Here is an 18825-nt window from a genome sequence, read left to right as displayed (position 1 = left end):
AGAGGACATACTTATGACAATTAAGCTTCACCACGTTCTGGAGACACTTGGTGTAAATTAAGAACACATCTTCGTTCTTGTGTTTTTCATTTTGCTTGTGCTTCTGGCTGCCAAGGGATGATCCTTCTTTCTTCCTCTTCCTGCTTCTTTGTTGAAAAAGGAGTGTTTGTAGAAAACAGATTATCAATACATTTCTTTCTGCCTGTATAAGTTCTTGAGGTTTAAAAATAAACATTTAGCGTTACTTTTTACAGGCGTGTATATCTGAGAGTTCAGTTAAATAATCTTAGCATTATTCCCAAACACTGTCTGTCGTGTAGTAAAACATTTCGTTTTTATATTCAGTACTTGTAATAGTTGATGAAATATAACTCATTTCAGCAGATGCTGTGTCCTCTATGAGGTGGTACTAAGGTGACAAAAATGAAAACACTGCAGTTGTTGCTTTTCAAGGAACTCACGTCTGTGGGAAGAGAAAGATGGAGCAAAATCTGTTCATGACAAGGAGCAAGGAGGTTAGGGAACGTTTCAGAGCAGTTTGGATGTTTGACTTGAGCCTTGAAAGATGTAACAGTTCAACAAGTCAGAAGAGGAAAGATGGAGCAGGATGACCATCCTGGCAGAGTAGAGAGTACAGAAGGAGTGAGAGTGGTGTGTGGGAGGATTTCTGGTCATCTGACCTGGGGAGTACCTGAGGGATGTGATGGAGATCATTGGGGTGAGATTGGCATCTCAAATATGGGTCAGATCGTGAAGGACTTTGAATACTTTGCTAGGTATTTAGGGTATGATGTTGGCAGTGTTGATATCAGAGAAAGTTTTGTTTTGTTTTGTTTTTTAATTTATTTACTTATTTGGCTGCACCGGGTCTTAGTTGCAGCACGCATTATCTTCGTTGCTGCGTGCGAATTCCTAGTTGTAGCATGTGGGATCTAGTTCCCTGACCAGGGATCGAACCCAGGCACCCTGCATTGGGAGCATGGAGTCTTAGCCACTGGACCAGCAGGGAAGTCCCCAGAGAATGTTTTTAAAGAGGGAATGACATGATCTATTGTGGGTTGCAGAAAGACAATCTGAGTTCTGACCAAGTAATATCCAGGCTTTTTTTTTTTCTTTTTAATAAATTTATTTATTTATTTTTGGCTGCATTGGGTCTTCGTTGCAGTGCTTGGCCTTCTCACTGAGGTGGCTTCTCTCGTTGCGGAGCACGGGCCGTAGAGCACGTGGGCTTCAGTAGTTGTGGCATGCAGGCTCTAGAGCACAGGCTCAGCAGTTGTGGCACACAGGCTTAGTTGCTCCACCTCATGTGGGATCTTCCCAGACCAGGGATCGAACCTGTGTCCCCTGCATCGGCAGGCGGACTCTCAACCACTTCGCCACCAGGCAAGCCCTATCCAGGCTTTTTAAACCTAGCCCATCACTATACTAAACTATGAGCTTCTTATACGTAGAGTTTCTTGTCATCCACTCCAAACTATTTTTGTTTTTTAATTTTTATTGGAGTATAGTTGCTTTACAGTGTTGTGTTAGTTTCTGCTGTACCGTAAAGTGAATCAGTTATACGTGTACATATATCCACTCTTTTTTAGATTTCCTTCCCATTTAGGTCACCACAGAGCACTGAGTAGCGTTCCCCGTGCTAAACAGTAGGTTCTCATTAGTTATCTATTTTATATATAGTGGTGTATATATGTCAATCCCCGTCTCCCAATTCGTCCCAACCCCTCCCCCCTTCCCTGCTTGGTAACCATAAATTTGTTCTCTACACCTGTGACCCACTCCAAACAATTAAACCTGAATCTCTGGGACCTGGGATTCAGAATTTTGAAAATGTTCTCTAGGTGATTCAGATTAGCTCACTTGGAAATCAGTGATTTCAGTTATGGTTAAAAATATTTAATTTTGGTTAACTTTGTTTCACCACCCTACAGACTGGTAATAACAGCAACAAAGATGGGTCTAATCATAAAGCTGAAAGTGGAGCTCTAATAGAAGCTGCGAAGTCAAAGATACATCAGGTAGCATAAATTTTAAGAGAAGTTATATGTGACATGTATTTACTAGTAGTTATGAATGATGAAGAATGCGATAGATCATTGAGAGCAGTAAATAATTCAAGGCATGTATGCTTATTTGGCTTTGAAGTATTACAGTTTAGAAGCATGTTTATCCTTCTAAATATATTTTGCTCAAGATGATAATGCAATGTTATTTCTTTTACTTCTCTATAGAAAATTGAGAGAAATGGCCTGGGAATGTATTGGATGATAAAAATCAGTTTGTAGAATTTTAAAATTCATTGTTAGTTAGCCATATGCAGTTAAGAATTAATAGGATTTTTGCTTGGAACTTAGTTATAAATTTCATCCTGCCACGTTTTAGTTTTTAAAAGTATATTCCAAGAGTACAATAAAAATAGATTATTTAAGATAATTTTAAACTCGCTTTTGCAAGTAACTGGTATAACTGTTGTGAACAGATTGGGCTTAATTTTCTTGACTAGAAAGTAAAATTGCTTCAGCATCTGTAAATCCACTACAGTTCCTACATACTAGCGTTTTTCCTTTGACAGTATAAAGTAAGAGCGTATATCCAAATGAAGTCCCTGAAGGCATGCAAAAGGGAAATCAAGTCTGTCATGAACACAGCTGGGAATGTAAGTTTCTTCTTAAGTTTTCTTTTTTTTTTCAATTAGCAGCTTTTATGTCATAAATTTTCTTATTTGGACAATAGGTATTATCAGTTTTAAATAATTTATCACAGTCTATTATAGTGTATATATACTGCCAGCTGTAACCCTTTATACTGAGTTGTGAAGTAGTGATCATACTGTGTCTATAATTTAACATCATACTTTTCTCACTTAAAATTATAACAAGCATTTCCCTTTGGTATATAGCCTTCAAAACCACCATTTTGAATAGCTGTCCAGAATTCTTTGAGTGGTTTATCACAATTCACTTAAACATTTACTGTTATTAGACACTTTAGGATTTTTTTAGATTATACTCAAAACATTTATTAAAGATAAACAGTTTGGTTGTAGCCCAAACCGGCCCCTTCCAAATGATCTTTGGCTTGACAATACCTTCAGTTTGATTAGTGCCAGAGTACTTGAGTTATAATTACTCCTTCATTTCCCTCCACCCCATCCCTCCACTAATAAGTAATTTTTTTAAAGACAGTAGAGGGAAAGTTTAGGAAAACTGTTAATTAAAAGTGTGAAATCATAAAGAGATACGGTTTATAGAAGGAATAGTTCAGGAAAATTGACTCTAGAAATCTCAGGCAGGATCTAGATTGGCCACTGGGTCAGTTTTACTCAGGTGATTTTTGAGAACACTTGTAGCCTAGACCTGAAGGGTAGACTTGAGGCTAAGAGGGAAAGGCTTAAGTATAAGTAGCCAGCCAGCCGTTATCAAACCTTTTTTGGGAGAAAAGACATGATTCCCTTCCTTAAAGTATACCATCATCAGAGGGGAGAGACAAACAGGAAAATAAATAATGGTTAGTCATACCCAAATCAGGGAAAACTTCAGGAGGAAGTTTTAGGAGAAGCAAAAGGTGGTCTGTGATCTAAAGCATGATTTTTGTAACAGCAAGATTAGCCCTTGAAAATAAGGAATTCTGTTAGGGAATTTTTCCATTCATAAAATGACACTTTTTTCCCCCACTTGGAAAAGCATTTGATTATTTGTACTTCTTTGGGTTCTAATGGAGGTGTATTTATATCCTAAAAAATAAGGGAGATCACCAGTCTCTGTAATAACCATTAAAATGAAGGACTTAGTTTCTGCTGTTACACTGGCTTTCAATTAATAGTGTAATAGATGAAGACAGTCAGTGGATATTTTGCAGACTGTATTCTTACTCATATATGTTATATGTATTTTTTTAGGTAGACCTTTAATAATTCAGTTTGTAAAGTGCTCTCTGCCAGGTTTCATTGTTTTAGATTGTGAGAGCGATGGAAAGCTCAGAGACCATAGTTTTTGTGACCGTGGCTTAAGTGACTCATGTATGCCCTTGACCACATGCCAGTGCAACAGTCTGATTATGATCTCACATTAGGCATCTGAGTACAAACTGTAAGAAACTTATGTTTTCTTTACAGTCTGCACCCTCCCTGTTTCTTAAAAGCAATTTTGAGTACTTAAGAGGCAATTATCGAAAAGCTGTGAAGCTGTTGAATAGTTCAAACATTGCTGAGCATCCAGGATTCATGAAAACAGGTAAAAGAAAATTGTGAAGTTTGGGTATTTTCTTCCTGACTCTTATGCCTTGTTTCTTGGTTTTTTTCCCTAGACTGCTGTTCAGAGTGATTTTTGCTAATTTTTTAAATGAAAATGTTTTATTATTGCTGCTTCAGAAAATTCCTGGTATTTTATTACTCATTTCCATTTTAAAAGAAACCTCCCTTCTTATTTTACTTTTCTTTCACTTCGTATGCTCTTTATATCATTTTGGTTTTAATACCAGCTTAGAAATTCTGTCCAGGGCATAAGGTCCTTGGTCTTTTGCTTTGTGAAATGAGTCCTTTTAAGGAAATGAGATCATAATGTTTTTACTTTTCCCTTCTCTCCCATAAAAGCAGTGAATAATATGATACTAAAATGAAAGGTAGAATTTGTAGCTGTCATTTAAGTTCATATCATTACTGTTTTATGGGGAAGAAGGAAAATCAGTTTATTCAAGAAATGAGGTTAAACTATTTTTTTTAAGATTTTTTTTTTTAATGGGGCCCATTTTAAAAATCTCTATTGGGACTTCCCTGGTGGCACAGTCGTTAGGAATCTGCCTGCCAATTCAGGGGACACGGGTTCAAGCCCTAGTCTGGGAAGATCCCACATGCCGCAGAGCAGCTAAGCCCGTGTGCCACAAATATTGAGCCTGCGCTCTAGAGCCCGCGTGCCACAACTACTGAAGTCCGCGTGCCCTAGAGCCTGTGCTCTGCAACAAGAGAAGCCACCACAATGAAAAGCCCGCGCACCACAATGAAGAGTAACCCTCGCTCGCCGCAACTAGAGAAAGCCCGCACACAGCAACAAAGACCCAACACAGCCAAAAATAAATAAATAAAAATTTTAAAAAGACATAAATAAATAAATAAATAAATTTATTTTTTTAAAAAAAGAAATCTAATTAAAGTCTCTATTGAATTTGCTACAGTATTGCTTCTGTTTTATGTTTTGGTTTTTGGCCACGAGGCATGTGGGATCTTAGCTCCCCAACCAGGGATCGAACCCACACCCCCTGCATTAGAAGGCGAAGTCTTTAACCACTGGACCACCAGGGAAGTCCCCAAGGTTAAACTATTGAAAATATTTTGTACCAAGTTCAGAATGCAAAGGATGAATATAGTGTTTGTTTCGTTTGAGATTCTATTCAGACCAATGCACAGAACACACATGCAAACATACTCAAACCTTCCCGCATTCACCCCTTCAGTTCAGTGGAGTCATAGAGGATGGAGAAAGTCAGTTTTTTCCATTATAATTCTCTTGGGTACTCCATTTGTTCTGAGTACCCATTTCTGATTCTGTTAAATTTTTATTTTTCATGTTTTTATTGTCATAGTTTCTCCTCAGAGACCCTGTAATACCCAAACTGGAATGGTCTCTCAGACTAAAAAGGTAATATACATTGCAGAAATTTTACTTAGAATTGTCTTGACACAGATTTCAGAATTTCAGATATTGTCAGTCTTTAAAATGGAGCAGGACATGTAGTCGACTAGTCAACAGTTATGATAATCTAATAGGATAGATTTTATATATAGTTATATACTTTAATGTATTGATATTTTTCATAGTATTAATTTTAAAATCTTTAATTTGCTTCCCACACATAAAATTCAGTGTTTGCTGCTGATAAAATAGGCTTATTAGAGAAGATTTGGGAATAGAATTTCTCCTAAATTGTTCATAATGCCACTCGCCAGAAGCAACCTCCTTTAAAACATATTAATGTATTTCTTACTCTTTTTTCCTCCGCCTAGTTTTTTTTTCTTTCTTAAATATTCTCATAGTTTAATTTTAAAACATATCAGAGGCCAACCTTTAATTTTTAGCATTCAATGAATATTCTGATTATTAATTTTATCAATCTAGTTGGGTGTTTTATATCATTGAGGAAAAGACAGACTATCAGTAAATTGTTTTGGAATGTTTGGGAAACCATTCAGAAAAAAACAATTTAGAGGGCTTCCCTGGTGGCGCAGTGGTTGAGAGTCCGCCTGCCGAGGCAGGGGACACGGGTTCGTGCCCCAGTCTGGGAAGATCCCACATGCTGTAGAGCAGCTGGGCCCGTGAGCCATGGCCGTTGAGCCTGCGTGTCTGGAGCCTGTGCTCTGCAACAGGAGAGGCCACAACAGTGAGAGGCCCGCATACCAAAAGAAACCAAAAAAAAACATTTTATAAAAACCTGGATTGCTTTCATTACACCAAAATAAAATCTAGAGAGATGCAGGATTATAATGTAAAAATAAAATCATAAAAACAGCAAAAGAAAACTTGGATGAATATTTTGTTTTTGTGGTGGGGAAGCCTCGATTAAACATTATCCAAAATCTAAGAACCATACAATTTAGAAAAGATTACCAAATTTGACCACATAAAAATGTAAAACTTTTTATGATTGAAAACATAAGCATACACACACACTCTGAACCAAGTCACAAGACAGATGACAAACTGGCAGTGGAGGGAAATAATTGAAACAGATGTGACAGAAGGTTTCTATAACATACACACTAGCAGGTAGCCAATAGGAAAAACATCTGTAACCAAATTTTTTAAACGGGTAAAGAGCAGGAAGAGCCAAGTGTACAGGATAAGAAATACAAATGCCCAACACACATGGGAAGATAGATGCTCAGCCATAGTCATATTTAAAGGAGTGTGAATGGAAAGAAGAGTGGAGACTTAAGAGTTGAACAAAGCAAAGCAGGATTTTCCATGTTCTGTTTATATACACTTGCTATTCTTCATTTAATATATTTTGACTGTTTCTGTAGCTTGCTGCATTCCTTCCAGTTTGTACATAATATTTTGTTGTGCGGATGCAGTGCATACATATGTTACTAATAAATACTTCTTGTCCCTTGCATTTTTGTATTATTTGCCTATGATTATTACAAGTTAGATCAGAAGAAAAAACTAAACAGGCTAACAAAATCAATATGCAGGATTGATTTATCACCTTTAATAAGAGATTTTAAGAGAAAAGGAATTTACAAAATTTTCATGTTTCCTAAATTTCAAATGCCTTGTAAACTGTTCTGTAAGGACTGAGTAGAATTGCATATATAATTAACTCTTGCTTGCTAAGCCTGATTCTTGTATGATATGTAGCAGCAGTAAAATTTGTGGATAAACTTATGTATGTTTTTCTCAGGTGAATGCTTGAGGTGCATGTTCTGGAATAATCTTGGTTGTATCCATTTTGCCATGAGCAAGCACAATTTGGGAATTTTCTACTTTAAAAAGGCTCTGCAGGAGAACGACAACGTCTGTGCACAGCTCAGTGCAGGTAGCACTGATCCAGGTAAGCCTATTAAAGGGGGACAGTTTATATTTTACTACTTGAGGAAAATATTATTTTAAAGAGCAAGCATCTGGTTATAAAATGCATGCCATGTGTTCTTACATACACTTAACACCGATCCTGTCCAAAAATTTGACTCGGGATTTTTAGTAGATGTTGCTCCTTTGAGTAATAATTAAAGAAGTTTAAGCTACATTCATTTTTTCATGGATTTGAAAGTCAGTAATCCCATATGGTAATGCTATAAAGCAAAATATTTTGCTAAGATTTCTTGACTGTGCCAAACTAGTTTTATTCTAGCTTCCTTTCAGAGTTTCAAATGTGATACTGTTGACAGCACCTGACAATCTTTAAGCAAATTCCTAGAGTTTATTCCTTTAATATTCATAGGATGTGGATCCTTGATCTGAAATGCTTAAAATCAGGCAATTATTTAGCTTTTTAAAATATTTAAAATTTTTTTAATTTTTAAAAAATTATTTTTTAAAATATTTATGTATTTATTTATTTGGCTGCACCTGGTCTTAGTTGCAGCACACGGGATCTTTGCTGCCTCGTGTGGGCTCTCAGTTGCAGCATGCAGGACCTAGTTCCCTGCCCAGGGATCGAACCCAGGCCCCCTGCATTGGGAGCGTGGAGTCTTAACCACTGGACCACCAGGGACTTTTAAAAAGTCCCGCTTTTTAAAATATTTTAAAGACTATTTAATTGATGGAAAATGTATCCCAAAAATCACAGTCTCTTTTTTTCTTTTTTTCTTTTTTTTTTTTTGTGGCCACGCCACTCGGCTTGTGGGATCTTAGTTCCCCAACCAGGGATCAAACCTGGGCCCTGACAGTGAAAGTGCCAGGTCCTAACCACTGGACTGCCAGGGAATTCCCTAGTCTCATTTTATTATGGCCTGCAAAAGTTAGAATAAGTGAGTGGGACTTCCCTGGTGGTACAGTGGTTAAGAATCTGCCTGCCAATGCAGGGGACACGGGTTCAATCCCTGGTCCGGGAAGATCCCACATGCGGCGGATCAACTAAGCCCGTGCACCACAACTACTGAGCCTGCACTCTAGAGCCCGCGAGCCACAACTACTGAGCCTACGAGCCACAACAACTGAGTCCGTGCACCTAGAGCCTGTGCTCCTTAACAAGAGAAGCCACTGCAGTGAGAAGCCCGCGCGCCACAACGAAGAGTAGCCCCTGCTCGCCGCAACTAGGGAAAGCCCGTGTGCAGCAACCAAGACCCAATGCAGCCAAAAATAAATAATTAATTTAAAAAAAAAAAGAATAAGTGAGTGAACAATAGTCACTGTAGGTATATAGTACATTAATTTTTTATTTCCGTGGTAAAGTTCCCTAACACCTAAGATTAACTGAATGCTTCTGGTTAAGAAAACACATAATGATAACATGGCTAACTGAACTGAAAGTGAAAAGGAGTGGAATCTTCTTGCAGGCTCTAAAAGTGTGCAAAGGTAGTGTAAGGTTCAGTGGAGTGAGAGTGGGTCTTTGCCTTCCTGGAACATTGTTGCCTGAGGAGCTGGTAATGAGAAGACACATCTCTGGCCCCACAAGCAGACAACTGAGATGCCTCTGGAGGATATTTGTGGGGTTGGGGATGGAGATCATCACTGTGGTGAGAGCTGTTTACAACTTCAGATTGGGGATTGGGGTCATTGGTGTCAAAAAGGCAGTAGTTGAGTACTTAGTGGAATAAATGTTTTCAGTGGAGCTGTTATTTTAAATCTGATGATTCTCATCTGCTTTTTATCATCAGGCAAAAAATTTTCAGGAAGACCCATGTGTACATTACTAACCAACAAGAGGTATGAGTTGCTGTATAACTGTGGGATTCAGCTGCTTCACATTGGAAGGCCTCTTGCTGCATTTGAGTGTCTGATTGAAGCTGTTCAGGTTTACCATGCAAACCCCCGCCTCTGGCTGAGGCTGGCTGAGTGCTGCATTGCTGCCAATAAGGGGGTGAGTCTCTGTCTTTTTGAACCCCCACCCCACCCCCACTTGTTGCATAGAGAGCAATAAATACTTGGTAACATAAAGACCTCCTCCCCTTTTTAACTCTCAGGGAATTTGTAAAGATAGTCTTCTGTTCTTTATCAGTTGGACAAAATTTAGTTTCATGAAGTCATGTGTTCACTTTCTGACTCTTGGTGAGCACGGCAACATGTGTCAGCAGTCATGTTGAAAAGTTGAAGCCATTAAGAAGGTCATATCTGTTGAAACAGTGGTCTGCGAGCTGCTGGGGCAGGGGCCACGCCATCAGCTGGCGTGAGAGTGGTGTGTGCGCCCAGTGATTAAAGGAGGGCTGCTGATAACACAGTGAGTGTGGAAAGAACCGCATTATGCTGTGCTTCCTCCAGTGCCTGCAGGGTTTACTTTTGATTCAGTAAATGTTGTCGAGTTAGTGGATTACCAGGCTGTTTCTCTCTGACACGTGTTCATCCACGGTGGCCGTGAGAAATAGGCCAGTTTACACTAGTGTCCATGCCTAGATTATTTCCAAACGGCAGTTGGTGAAAGCCTTTTGAATCTCAAGTGGGGAGGGGTCAGTGGGAGGTAGGGGAAAGACAGGTTGTATCAGAATCACCAGACACCCCATTTCCTAGCCACCCCCTACCCCCCGCCGTTGCCGGGCTCAGGCTCATCAGGTCTGTGGAGGTGGGGGGTATGGCATCCTGAGGTTTTGCTTGGCATGCTTGCCATAGGTGATAACGCTTCCTGAAAAGCAACTACAGGAACTAAAGGGATTAAAGAGGTGTGTTTGCCTGGCAGTTTTCACACTTGATACTTAAAGTAGCTTATGATTTGAGTATGCCACTGGGGGAAGAGATGAATGTTGTCTTTGAGGCTTTAATGGTTTATTTCATTGTCTCTTTTAAGGGACAACATTCTTATTAGATAATTCTTAAATTAGCTGATAAACAACTCAAGGCAGAATTTACACTTTTTTAAAACAAAAGAATCTGTAGAAATTGCTTATTCTCTTTAATGTGATGAATTTAATCAGTGTTGGAGGCCTTAGTAAGGTTTAACATTTTCTTTTAAAATTACTTATTTTTAGAAATAGTACTTTTAGGATTGTCTTTCTTCTATGGATTTTATTCTGATGGTTTTTTCCTCCCATTTTTTCTGGAAAGTTCTAAATTTGTAACTTTTTTTTTTTTTTTTGCGGTGCGCGGGCCTCTCACTGTTGTGGCTTCTCCTGTTGTGGAGCACAGGCTCCAGACGCACAAGCTCAGTGGCCATGGCTTACGGGCCCAGCCGCTCCGCGGCATGTGGGATCTTCCCGGACCGGGGCACGAACCCGTGTCCCCTGCATCGGCAGGCGGACTCTCAACCACTGCGCCACCAGGGAAGCCCTAAATTTGTAACTTTTAAACAATGGTAAAGATGACTTGGTTGCCATAGCTTGGTGGATACCAGAACACTCACAGTCTGTGCTACTAATAGGAAATTTGCTATAAACAATTATGTTTATCTTTGTGCTTCTCCTCTTTCTAAAACCTGAGGTGGGGAACTCCCTGGCTGTCCAGTGCTTTCACTACCAAGGGCCCACTTTCAGTCCCTGGTTGGGAAACTAAGATCCTGCAAGCTGCGCACAGCACGGCCAAAAACAAAAAAAGGACAGAAAAATAAAGTAAAATAAAACCTGAGGTGACCGAAAAGACAGTAAAAACAACCCCAAAATACACTTGAGGAAAATCCCAACAGGAGAAATTATGAACTCCAAATAAAATTTCATAACATTTATTTACTCAGGACAAAAGGGATGCTGAACAGAGCACTTTGTACCTTCCAAAATAAATTCATTTTTTAATAAACAGAACCAATTTAATTATTAAATTGGTGATGCCAAAGAGGTCATTTTGTCCTCAATATCTGATGCATGTTGTTTCAGACCTCTTCTGGCAGATGCAGAGTTTATGTTTACCTGGGCAGTGTATGATATATAAGAAAAGATTTGCTAGATAAAAAACATAGACTCAGGGACTTCCCTGGTGGCGCAGTGGTGAAGAATCCATCTACCAATGCAGGGGACCACGGGTTCAATCCCTGGTCGGGGAAGATCCCACGTGCCACAGAGCATTTAAGCCCGTGTGCCACAACTACTAAGCCTGTGCTCTCGAGCCCGCGAGCCACAGCTACTGAGTCCGCACACCACAGCTACTGAAGCCCACATGCCTGGGGCCCGTGCTCCACAACAAGAGAAGCCACCACAATGAGAAGCTCGCATACTGCAATGAAGAGTAACCCCTGCTCGCCGCAACTAGAGGAAGCCTACACGCAGCAACGAAGACCCAACGCAAGGCTACTTAGCACTTCCCTGGTGGTCCAGTGGTTAAGAATCCACCTTCCAATGCAGGGAACACAGGTTCAGTTCCTGGTCGGGGAAATAAGATCTCACATGCAGGGCAACTAAGCCCACGTGCCGCAACTACACCGCAGCAGAAATCCCACGTGCCACAGCTAAGACCCGATGCAGCCAAATTCATTCATTCATTCATTCAAAATGGTAGAATTTCCTTCTTTCTAAAAAAAAAAGAGAGAAGGCTACTTAAAAAATCACCATGAACCATTTACTTTTCTGAAACTGTGCCGTTTATTTTTCTGAGTTCTGAAACTCGTATTTCTTGAGTGCAGTTCCTACTGCCAAGACACTATAAAATTGCAAATACTTTAATTACATATCATTATTTTACATTAAGACTGTTCTGGGGGCTTCCCTGGTGGCGCAGTGGTTAAGAATCTGCCTGCCAATACAAGGGACACGGGTTCGAGCCCTGGCCCTGGAAGATCCCACATGCCGCGGAGCAACTAAGCCTATGTGCCACAACTACTGAGCCTGAGCTCTAGAGCCCACGAGCCACAACTACTGAGCCCACATGCCACAACTACTGAAGCCTGCGCGCCTAGAGCCCGTGCTCTGCAACAAGAGAAGCCACGACAATGAGAAGCCCACGCGCCTCAACGAAGACCCAACGCAACAATAAATAAATAAATAAATAGATAGATAAATAAATAAAGACTGTTCTGGCACACTTTTTTGGCTACTGATCTATTGTTGAAGCTATGGTATATTATTGTGGAATTTTAGTTCCATCCAGATCTAGCCATCTGATCAGCTTCTACAGCCTTAAGGATCAGGGAAGAGAGTATGGACAAACCATCACAAATTTATCACCCCACCAGGAAAAAAGGTCAGAAGAGAAGGCCTTCCAATCATGGTTCAGAATATCCACTCTTTCTTATTTTTCACTAATGTTCCTTAGCCGCCTCCTCAAGACAAAATAGTTCCAGTCAGTTTTATTGTATTTTTTGTGTTACGTAATACTTTCTTTCTAAAATGAATCTACAAGTGAATCCTTGTTTTGCTTAAAGTCATACATATATGGAAGTACAACTATAAGAAAGTTCGGTTACGGAGCAAGAAGTAATAAGTAGTACAGAAACATTTGTGTTTAGAGATGGACTTTTTGCAGGGCAGAGTTTATCTCTGCAAGTTCCTATGAATTGGCTCCATTTTGTTCCTGTGTATGAGAATCTGCAGGACTTTACAAAATGCAGGTAAATCAGAGACTTAGAGTGAAGGGGGAAGATAAAGGAAATTGGCATCACCAGGCTCCTGTAGTGAGATGATGTACTGTAGTGAAATATCAAAAAAAAAAAAAAAACTATATGTATAAGTAGCTTTTACTATTTTCAGTTTAATGTTTACACGGCTTTAGAATTTTAATTTTCTAGAAGGTAAGAATTGTGCCCACGTAAATTTTGACATATATAGCTTGTTAGTATGTATATGTTGTTGACACTTATAATTAAAACTTTCAATTAAGAAGGAAAAGATCTGTGTTTTAGGAAGTGTAGCTGCTTCCCTTCTCTTGTTCACTGTGTTTTTGTGGCTTTTATTTTCCTTACTCTGATATCGACGTGCCCATCACATGCAGCATGGTGCCTGGGGCACAGAATGGTCCAAATAAATGATTCTAAATAAATGCTTGAGTCATTCTTTTTTTTCTTTAATACATTCTTTTTTTATATATATTCTTTTCCATTATGGTTTATCATAGGATACTGAATGTAGTTCTCTGTGCTGTGCTATATAGTAGGACCTTGTTAGTTGAGTCATTCTTTTTTTTTTGGATGTACCTTGTGGCATGTGGGATCTTAGTTCCCTGACAAGGGATCAAACCCGCACCCCCTGCAGTGGAAGCACAGAGTCCCACTTGAGTCATTCTTTTTTTTGCTGTACACGGGCCCCTCACTGCTGTGGCCTCTCCCATCGCAGAGCACAGGCTCCGGACGGGCAGGCCCAGCAGCTCCGCGGCATGCGGGATCCTCCCGGACCGGGGCACGAACCCGCGTCCCCTGCATCGACAGGCGGACTCCCAACCACTGTGCCACCAGGGAAGCCCTTGAGTCATTCTTGAATTGCTTTTTTTCCTCAGAATTACCTCAGACCTTATACTAATAAAGTGTAGTGTATATTGCAGATTTTCAGACTCATGTACTCGTCTCTTCACTACCAGACATTTCCTGTATCACCCAAAACTCCACATTGATCTTAAGAATCTTAAGGATCTTAAGAATTTTCTTAGAGTAATTGTAAAAGGTACTGGATTATTTTTCATACCCCATCTTACAATTCCATTAAATTAATTGGAAATTATTTGTATTTTGTAGACTTCTGAACAAGAAACTAAAGGTCTTCCAAGTAAAAAAGGAATTGTACAGTCTATTGTTGGTCAAGGCTATCATCGTAAAATAGTTCTGGCATCACAGTCCATACAAAATACTGTATATAAGTAAGTATTTTGCTAAGAGAAAGTGTATAATAATATTTCATAGTAATGTTATGTATAAAAAATATGCTTAGGAATTACTTCATAGGAGGAGCCACTTTGTAATTAGATTTTATTGCTACTTCAAGAAATAGACTCCTATACGTAGGTATGTGGTGAATGTTATTTGACATATGATTTTGGTTTATTACATCCATGGGTGCTGAAATTGTTGACGCCCTAAGAAACGCTGGTCTATTCAGTGCCATTATTCAGAATGTCCAGAAGAGGGCATCTTGATGTTTCCTTTTTATATCGTTTATCATTGATACTTTTCATTTAGTTATTTTTATTTTCTCATAGTCCCTAAAGCTAATTCTTAATATCAGGATAAAAAAGTACTAACACATATATAAACAAAAGTATTATAAAGCTGTCACTTGTAGAACTACTTTTCAATTGAACAACTTTTAAATATGAACATCTTTATCTTTTACATAGATTCCAATTTGGCGTTGCTCTTATTTCTAAAGGAGTAGGCTTTGTAAGAAACTTGCTCCTTTTCCCAAAAATAAAATTGTTCACTACCATTTAAAAGTTTTCCCAAAGTTTTAAAAAAGTATCTGGCACACAATATTTTGCTCTTAATTTATTTCAACAATAATGCAGATTTCGTTCAAAAGACAAGTTAAAGCATCACTTTCCTACAGTTTCAAAATTGTTACTACTTTTCACTTTTTTCCCCCTAATAAAGCTGACTTAGTTTGATATATAAAACCAACAGGAAGTTATATAAAATCTCAACAAAGTTATAAGACAAATAACGCTGCTTTTTCAAAATGTGTAAATAAGGTATTTCCAAAAGCAAACATCAACCAAAACAAGGCTCAAATGTGAAAAATCTACTTTTTTCCCTTCTTTCCAGTTCTGACTGTATCTGTCCTGGCCTTCACTACAATTTTCCTTGTCTATAACTCCTTTGTTAGTTTAACGTTGATGTTGCAGATATCCTTCAGGTTGTCTCCTAGCCTCAGTCCCATTCCTATAGACACAATGTCGTGTCTAATGTATATACTTGCAATCTATTATTTATACTTTTTATATCTTATACACAGACATACCTCCTTTTACTGCACTTTGCTGTATTGAGCTTTGCAGATGTTGCTTTTTTTGTGTTTTACAAACTGAAGGTTTGTGGCAACCCTGCATAGAGCAAGTCTGTTGGTGCCATTTTTCCAACAACAACTGCTCACTTTGTGTCTCTGTGTCACATTCTGGTAATTCTTGGAATATTTCAAACATTTTCATAATTATTTGTTATGGTAATCTGTGATCAGTGGTCATCAATGGTACTATTGCAAAAAAAAATATTATGACTCGCTGAAGGCTCATGATGGTTAGCATTTTTTTTAACAAGTATTTTTTAAGGTATGTACATTGTTTTTTTAGACATAATGCTATTGCAGACTTAATAGACCACAGGGTAGTGTTTTATTGCAATCTTTGCTTTATTGTTTTATTGCAATCTTTGCTTTATTGTTTTATTGCAATCTTTGCTTTATTGTGGTGGTCTGGAACCGAACCTGTGATATCTCCAAGGTATGCCCGTATAATATTTAGGATTTGGGTTCTTTAGCATTCTCTTATAACTGCTTATATTCAAATTTCTACCTCTTAGATGGCAAAGTTTTTATTTACAGTTATATTGGTTTTATTCCTGATAATAGAAAAGTTTTATTTATTGTTTTTGTTTTCTTAGCTAACTTGGTTTTGTTCTTTTAGTGATGGACAGTCTTCAGCCATTCCTGTAGCCAGTATGGAGTTTGCAGCCATTTGTCTCAGAAATGCCTTGTTGCTGTTACCTGAAGAACAGCAAGATCCAAAGCAGGAAAATGGGTCTAAAAATAGTAATCAATTAGGTGGCAACACAGAGAGCAGCGAAAGCAGTGACACTTGCAGGTATTCTGACCCCTTTGACCTCCCTTGGTGAAATCTTTAGGACTTCATTAGTCAGCCTCTGTCTTGTAGTTGAATTCCTGAAATCTGCAGCCTGAATTTCCAAAGTTCTCTGTTTTGAGTAATAAGAAAGGAAAGTATGAATGTTTAAGTATTTCTGGAAGAGAGAAATAAGGTGAAGCCTAAGTGAGGAAAGAACCTTAAACGAGACAAGTTGAAAGTCACAGCTTTTCACTGCCAGGAGGAATCACTGCAAGAAATCCGGTTGCTGTCAGAAATGGCTTTTTTTTCTTTAACTTTTATTAAAATAAATACTTAAGTCCCTAAAACTTCTCTTTTCTTACTATCTTCTGCCTTTTCTCTTAACATACTGTAAACCACTGACCTCCAGAACATTTCTATACATTTCTGGTTTCCTACTATCAATTAAATATTATGCCAATCTATAGAAATAGGGAGAGTTTATCTAGTAATAAAACAAACACCATTATATGTAGAGAGTTCTTTTTTCACATGGCACCTTTAAACTCAAGTCTTCCATCTCAGCATTTTTTCTTGATTATAGTAGAAAAACATGTTTATTATAGAAAATTTGAAGCAAAATTGTGGAATGGTTTTTCCTCCATCAAGGGGTTATGCTTTACTATACTTAGTAAAAGACAGAAGAATGAGAAATGTGTGAAAATACTGGAGTGGTTTCCTTTGTATAGTAGAGATATTTTTTCTGTTAAGAGACTTTTTTTTTTTTTTTTTTTTTTTTTTGTGGTACGCGGGCCTCTTACTGTTGTGGCCTCTCCCGTTGCGGAGCACAGGCTCCAGAAGTGCAGGCTCCGGACGCGCAGGCTCAACGGCCATGGCTCACGGGCCCAGCCGCTCCGCAGCATGTGGGATCTTCCCGGACTGGGGCACAAACCCGTGTCCCCTGCATCGGCAGGCGGACTCTCAACCACTGCGCTACCAGGGAAGCCCTGTTAGAGACTTTTTAAAGCGGTATCATGTACTGGGAAAAAGAAATTCAATATGCAGTGTAGCTTTAACATGTTAGTGATACCAAGTTACTACGCATTTTTCAATGTTTTGGTTCTTTTACACTTTTTTCATAAAAAGTTGCATGGGAGTGGGTATAGGGAAACAAAATTTTACATTTAATTGTTTATTCATGTGCTTCATAATTAGCAGTCTATCTTTATTTTAGCAGTAAAAGCCACGATGGAGATAAATGCATTCCAGCTCCACCTTCTTCCCCATTGAGAAAACAGGAATTAGAAAACTTAAAGTGAGTATCTAAACAAAATTAGCATTGTACCTACTAAGTAAGCACATTGTTTATCTCCTTTATTTTGTTAATGTTATGAATTATGCTGATTAAATGTCAAATATTAAACCAACCTTTCAATCTTGTGACTAAACCATACTAGTCAGGATTTATTACCTTTTTTATAAATTGTTAGATTGGATCTGTTAATATTTTGTGAGGAATATTTGCTTCCATGTTCACAAGGAAGGGTGGTCCATGCTTTTCTTTCTTAAGGTGTCTTGGTTAGGTTTTAGTTTCAGAGTTATGCTGAACATATGAGTGAGTTGGGAAGTGCTTCCTCTGTTTTCTGAAAGAGTTTATATAAGATAGGTATTGCTCCTTCCTCAAACGTTTGATAGAATTCATCAGTGAAACCATCTGGCATAGGTTTTCTTTGCGGGAAAGTTTCGATAATGAATTCAAGTTCTTCAATCGATGAGTGCTCTTCAGATTTTCTATTTCATCTGTGTCAGTTTGGTTAAGTTATATTTTTGTCTGTGTAGATTATCAGCCCCATTATTTTTGCTTTGAACAGTCATATATATGTTAAAAGGAACAGAGTAGTCTTTTATGTTTAGCCACATGAGTACCATTTCCTGATGATTCTAGTTTACATATAAGATAGCAAGCATTTCCCTTCAGTCTGAAGATCTCCCTTCTGCATTTCTAATCGTACAGGTCTTTGTTTTTCTAAGGTTTTGTGTTTTTTTGTTTGTTTGTTTTTTCTTTTTTAAATCTAGAATTGTCTTTATTTCATCTTCATTCTTGCAGGATGTTTTCACTGAATACAGTATTTTAGGTTTTGTTTTTGTTTTCTTTTTAGTCAGCTCTTTCAGGATGTCACTGCATTATCTTCTGGCCTCCACTGTCTGATCACAGCCATTGTATTGTAGGTGCCATTTTTCTGTCAACATAGATTGTCTTTGTTTTTCAGCAGTTAGACTATGATGAGTCTAAGTGTGATTTTCTTTGTTTTTACTCTTCCTTGGGGTTATCTTTCTTAAGTCTATAAATTTATCTTTCAACAAATTTGGAATATTTTGACCATGATTTTTTCATATATTGGAAGTAGGATTGATTGGTTCAGCATTACTTTTAAGAATGATTTCAATAATGGGACTGCAAATTAAAATGGAAAGAAAACCATCATTGCTTATTTTTTCACCTATTAAGTTGCAAAAAGTGAGAAGAGTATAGTTAAGACATTTATATATTGCAGGTAGCATTGCAGGTAGTTCA

General features: G+C 38.2%; 1 protein-coding gene across 5 annotated transcripts in view; it reads left to right on the top strand.

Moving 5' to 3' along the window:
• CNOT10 (CCR4-NOT transcription complex subunit 10) overlaps nucleotides 1-18825 on the top strand; it is a 66873-nt gene that overhangs the window by 20920 nt on the left and 27128 nt on the right. For 3 of the 5 annotated variants that reach the window (XM_030830053.3, XM_030830055.3, XM_030830056.3), the window contains 8 exons: nucleotides 1932-2018; nucleotides 2573-2656; nucleotides 4115-4232; nucleotides 7396-7545; nucleotides 9314-9516; nucleotides 14236-14357; nucleotides 16116-16292; nucleotides 17485-17565. In XM_030830053.3, the coding sequence (XP_030685913.1) occupies nucleotides 1932-2018; nucleotides 2573-2656; nucleotides 4115-4232; nucleotides 7396-7545; nucleotides 9314-9516; nucleotides 14236-14357; nucleotides 16116-16292; nucleotides 17485-17565 (1022 nt within the window). The remainder of the gene's footprint in view (nucleotides 1-1931; nucleotides 2019-2572; nucleotides 2657-4114; nucleotides 4233-7395; nucleotides 7546-9313; nucleotides 9517-14235; nucleotides 14358-16115; nucleotides 16293-17484; nucleotides 17566-18825) is intronic. The other 2 variants (XM_060307756.2, XM_060307757.2) reach the window with 2 other exon arrangements.

This window comes from Globicephala melas, chromosome 11, assembly GCF_963455315.2.
Source record: "Globicephala melas chromosome 11, mGloMel1.2, whole genome shotgun sequence".
In the NCBI taxonomy this organism is placed as follows: Eukaryota; Metazoa; Chordata; class Mammalia; order Artiodactyla; family Delphinidae; genus Globicephala; species Globicephala melas.
The sequence above is the reverse complement of the archived record's forward strand: the minus strand, read 5'-3'. Positions and strand labels throughout refer to the sequence as shown.